At 39.3% G+C, this 5,546-nt stretch overlaps 2 protein-coding genes across 2 annotated transcripts; both read right to left on the bottom strand.

The window, feature by feature from the left end:
- Nucleotides 1-358: 358 nt before the first annotated feature.
- On the bottom strand, nucleotides 359-1,147 carry LOC149494591 (uncharacterized). The gene has a single exon (XM_089724049.1). It carries the CDS (start codon nucleotides 1,145-1,147, stop codon nucleotides 359-361), a length of 789 nt encoding a protein of 262 aa, XP_089580175.1.
- Nucleotides 1,148-2,727: 1,580 nt separating this feature from the next.
- Nucleotides 2,728-3,882, bottom strand: LOC149494592 (uncharacterized). Its single transcript, XM_089724050.1, has 2 exons — nucleotides 3,429-3,882; nucleotides 2,728-3,209 (listed from the first exon to the last, which is right to left on the bottom strand). Exons 1-2 carry the CDS (start codon nucleotides 3,880-3,882, stop codon nucleotides 2,728-2,730), a joined length of 936 nt encoding a protein of 311 aa, XP_089580176.1.
- Nucleotides 3,883-5,546: the final 1,664 nt, after the last annotated feature.

The following is a 5,546-nucleotide window of genomic DNA, read 5'->3' on the forward strand; positions in this document are numbered from 1 at the left end:
ATTGATTTTAAAGGAAGTTACGGTTTCTTTGCAAATGGGGTATATTCTCTCTTTCTTTCAATTTTCTTAAATTTTTAATGGGTTTTCTTTTATATTGAAGAATCTATTATCAAACTTTGAGCTTTGGCTAGTTTAACAGATGGAAAAGTTAAGATTTTGGTTTGATTTGTGTTTATTTCTTATAGAATGGTGAGATCTAATGAGGAAACTTAAAAGGGTAATAGAGAACTTGATAATGCCAAGGCAACATAGAGCCATGGAAGAATTGCTACCTGTAAAAATAAAGAATAAGTGGATGTTCCTCATTGCTTCATCTTTTTTTTTTTTTTTTTTTTTGATAGTAAAGGAGATCATAATATTATAATAAATCATGAGCAATAAGATCGTTAATACATTGGGGAGTCGTGTCCCATGAATGGAAACAAGGATGTAAACATGCCACAAGAGCAAGAGCATGTGCAGGCTTGTTAACTTGCCTCCTAACCCAAATCAATTCACACGATGGAATTTGAGAAAGCAAATGTTTAATCTCTTCTAACACTGGTGCCCAATCTGAATAATGTTCAAAGCCAGTCGTCACCGCTTGAAACAGTCGCAGGCAATCGGTTTCCAGCAGAACGCCACCAAATGATCTCGCGAGCAACCAAGACAATACTTCCCTCAGACCAATGGCCTCTGCGATGTGTGATTGTAGCACCCCGGCAAAATGACCTGTGCAAGCTGCCAAAAACTGCCCAACTTCATTCCGGACAAGGCTAGCATATGATGAACGACCCTCAGTTGTGTGGACGGCTGCATCAAAGTTACACTTTACAATCCCAATCGGAGGGGGAGCCCATGTTAGAATTGACGCCGGCGGAGAAGAGGAATTGCATCGACTAATTTGTGCATTCTTCCATTCTCTAGGAAAGCTAGTGGCTGCCATGACAATGTTGTAAGGATCAACATCAGTTTGCTGCCAAACCCTACGATTTCTGTCAAACCAGATAAAGTAGCACAACACACCAAATAACAAGCAGTGCTCCTCGTTATGCCGATCAATAAACCCCAATAGTATATCACTAAACCTGATGGCAGATCCATTCAATGGAAGCCTTGCTAACGTCCAACACAGTCTAGCTTTCTCACAACCGAATAGCATGTGCATTATTGTCTCTGATTCGCTGCAAAATGGGCAATGGTCATCCTCTGTGATTCGCTTGCCAAAAAGAATAGATTTTGTTGGCAGAATATGACGACATGCCCTCTATAACCAGTGCTTAACCTTCGGTGGGGCTTCTAGTTGCCATAATTTAGCCCGAATTGGAGATGTTATGTTTACTTCATGAGCCACAAAAGTAGGCAGGACAAGTTTATATCCTGATTTGACAAGGTATTTTCCTGAACTAGAGAAGTGCCATATTAGTCTGTCTGCCTGAGTAGCTTGAGTAAAAGGGATAGATAGGACCTGTGACACCTCCTCTGGACTGAACAGTGCACCAATTAACTCCAAATTCTAGCCGTTAAACAGTCTTAAATCTCCAATCGACGTATTCTCAAATCCTGGAACAACGGGGCTATGCGGATAAAAATCATGATCGTTCGGTAGCCATGGCTCATGCCAGATGTTGACATTGGAACCATTCCCAATTCTCCACATATACCCTCTTTTTAGAAATGACTTAGCCGAGACCATGCTCCTCCATATAAGGCTGGGATTATGCCCTAAAGGCGCATCCAAAAGATTCCCCCCCGGAAAATATTTTGCTTTGAGAACAGAACATAGAAGAGTATTTGGCTCGGTGACAAGTCACCAAATCTGTTTGCCAACTAGGGTAATATTAAAAGAGTATAAGTGTCTGAAGCCAAGGCCTCCCATAGACTTTGCAACACACATACGATCCCAACATAACCAGGGAATGCCTTTACCTCTGGAGCCCTGTGTACCCCACCAAAAAGAGTTCATAATTCTTTGCAATTCTTCACATGAGGAGGATGGAAGAAGGAAAGTACTCATGCAGTAGGATGGAATCGCCTGAGCTACTGTTTTAATCATTACTTCCTTACCTGCCCTAGAAAGAAATCTGTGACTCCATCGAAAAATGGCCTTTCTCAGTCTATCTCGAAGAAAAGAAAAAACCGCCTTCTTGTTGCGTCCTACTAAGGAAGGTAAGCCGAGATATCTGCCATGATTTAAGGGTTGAGAGACCTGCAAGATATTGATAATCTGCTCTTTAACCGAGACATCCACATTAGAGCTGAAGAAAACCCCTGATTTCTGCAAATTCACACCCTGCCCTGATGCTGCTTCATACTGTCTTAAGATAGTTGCAACCGTTGAAGCTTCTTCTACCTTAGCTTCAAAGAAAAATAGACTATCATCTGCAAACAAGAGGTGGGACAGTCGCGGAGCAGCTCTACAAATACGACCCCCATGAACTGTCCCCACGTCCTCTGCATGCGCAAATAAAGCTGAAAGTCCCTCAGAACACAGAAGAAATAGGTACGGGGATAGGGGGCAGCCGTGTCTTAACCCACGAGATGGAATAATAGGACCAACAGTTTGACCATTGACAAGTACATGGTACCTGACCGATGTAACACACATCAAAATCAGCTGAATGAACTCTGCACAGAACCCAAGTCTTATCATTATAGCTTTTAGATAAGACTAGTCAACCCAGTCATATGCCTTACTGATATCAATCTTTAGGGCCACTGTCTGTTCTTGATTCCTTCCCCGACTTTTCATGGAATGTATAATTTCAAAGGCAAAATGACATTGTCTGTAATTAGCCTCCCAGGAACAAAAGCTGACTGAGATGGGGAGACGATTTTTCCCAAGACATGCTTCAGCCGATTAGCTAAGACCTTTGCCACAATCTTATACAAGACATTACATAAAGAAATTGGCCGCAGATCTTTCACAAACTCAGGGTTATCAACTTTTGGAATTAGGACAATATTAGTCTCATTCAACATTTCAAGAAAAGAGCCATGCGCAATCCACCGTTTACAACTGGTAGTAACATCTGAACCAACAACTGACCAATATTTTTGAAAGAAGCATGGGTTAAATCCATCAGGGCCAGGACTTTTATCTGGGTGCATTTGAAAGGCTGTCGTCCGAAACTCCTCATCAAGAAAAGGGGCCATAAGGCTATCATTATCAGACTCAGAGACTCGAGAGTTGATATGTGCAAGGATGGGGCTAAATTGAGCAGGAGTGGCTGTAAATAAGTCAGTGAAATATTCTAAAAACACATTATGCATATCCTTCTGCTCTTCCTTCCAGACACCGTTCGAGTCACGGATACCTGTAATGAAATTTAATTTTTTACGCGAAGAAGCTGTGGAATGGAAATACCTGGTATTTTTATCTCCGTGAGCAAGCTAGAATATTTTTTATCTCTGTTTCCAATACTGCTCTTCTTTAAGAAGCAAATCACCGAGTTGCTTTTGTACCAATAAGAATTCCTCTGAACTATCACTGCTCTGGTGGGCTCGAAGACCATTAAGCCGGGTCTTAAGCAGTTGAATGTCTTTAAGGAATTTGCTACGTATGTCACGTCCCCAAATCTGCAGCCCTTCTCTGCATGCCTTCAGCTTACTCAGCACATCACCGTGGGCTCCTTGGGCCCAATTATGAGTAACAGTCTCATCAAGATTAGCCTCTCCGAGCCATGCATTTTCAAACCTGAAGCTAAAATGCCGTTTAATCATTGGGTCTGTACCTAATAAAAGCAGTAACGGAGAATGGTCTGATGTGCCGCTAATTAAGTTGTGTACTGAAGCATGTGGGAAAATGCCAGACCACTCATCTGAGGCCACCATTCGGTCTAACCTCTCCTCAATTTTGTTTCGCCCCCGACCATGTCGCCATGTAAATGGGTACCCTACCATACCGAGATCAAAAACCCGACACGCCTCCAGTGCTTCTCGAAACCCCTCAAGATTACATAGATCATAAGGGTTACCCCCTGTCTTCTCCTCATTGCGTCATCTTCTTCTTCGTTTATTCAAACTATGCCTCCATGGAAACTGATGGGGACGAGACGGGATAAGAGAGAGAGAATGTAGAAAATTTATTATTTTTTTAACTTCTTTTGACCGTGTGTAGCTCCCTGTCAAAAGAATGAGGTAATTGTCCATTTTGGTATATGTTTTGGAGGAAATTGAATTAAAAAAAAACTCAATTTTGGACTTTTTATTTATTGAGCCCAAGTTGAAGGGGCAAATTGAGCCTTCTTCCTTTAATTTATTAAATCAATTTTCTTTTCTTAGACCCGTTTATTAATCCTTAGAAAAGGCGATCCTCTTAAAAGGGATTTTAAAAAATGACTCTTACTCTAGTAAGAATTTTGATTTGGAGTCGCCACGCTCGTTAAGGAAAATATCACAAATTAATCCTATTGCAGTCCTTGATTACCCGTAAGTATACGGATCGCAACGTAGTAATAAAAATATCGATCCCACGAGGAATAGGTTATGTCCACTTTACTACTTATCCTTAACACTTATGTTTACTGCAATAAAATATGAAGTGATTAAACTATGATCGTATTCAAATTTAAATTTAATATACTACTTAATTATATAGATAAAGATATAGTAGAATACTTAGAATAATTGATTATGCACTAGATTTTTTTTTATAGCAAAATGTGTAACATGCAATAAATGATTCTTTAATCACATATGGTAAAGAATAATTCAACCTTTCGGTGTAGAATTACTCTATTTATTATATGTGTCTCTACATACAACAAATAACTTACTTTATCAAATATTAATCCTAAATCTTATTCTTTGATTATTTCAATAAGATAAACTTACCTTTGACAAACCAAGTTAAAGATTCACATGTAAACCCAACTAACTGAATTCTATCTCTTTGATTTTTACTGATTTATTTCTTTCTGAGAATATAATTAAGTAAACTTGATTAAACAAAGATCAAAAGATAACTTAAAGAAACTTTTACTAAATGAAACCAAATAATATTGTTGCTTTGCATAGAAAAATAATGAAGAACAACATACAAAAAGTCTTTAATAAAACAAAAGAGAGATATAAGGAATCAAACTCAAGCCTCCGAAGGGCGTCACACCTCGAGGAACTCTTTGATGTTCTTTGCACGAACAATAATAAGTAACTCTCGTCAACTTATTTCTAAGTACTACTTTACTTTTCTACTATATTCTAATACTGGCTTTTCTTCTATCTTTTTTTTTTCTTTTCTCTCTTCTTTTTTTTTTTTCCATTCTTTCCTCTTAATTTGGGTTGCAATTTATAGAAGATGAAGAGGATGTTGGTTATGATGATGATTGGCTGGCCAAAGGGTGCTTCAAATGACTTCTGTTGGGAAAAATTCCGACCGGTTCATGGAAGGACATGACTTTCTGGTGAAAAGGTAGCAGTTGAAGTCTTCTAGAAAAGCGACTCGCGCTCGCGAGTTTAAAGGTCGCGCCCGTGATCTTTACTTATGATCTTTCTGCCTCTTCTAGAGTGCTCATTGCGCTCGTGAGTTTTAATGTCGCGCTCGCGAATTTGACCTGGTACTCTTC

This window comes from Jatropha curcas, chromosome 7, assembly GCF_041381405.1.
Source record: "Jatropha curcas cultivar XTBG-Jc1 chromosome 7, XTBG_Jcur_1.0, whole genome shotgun sequence".
NCBI lineage: Eukaryota > Viridiplantae > Streptophyta > Magnoliopsida > Malpighiales > Euphorbiaceae > Jatropha > Jatropha curcas.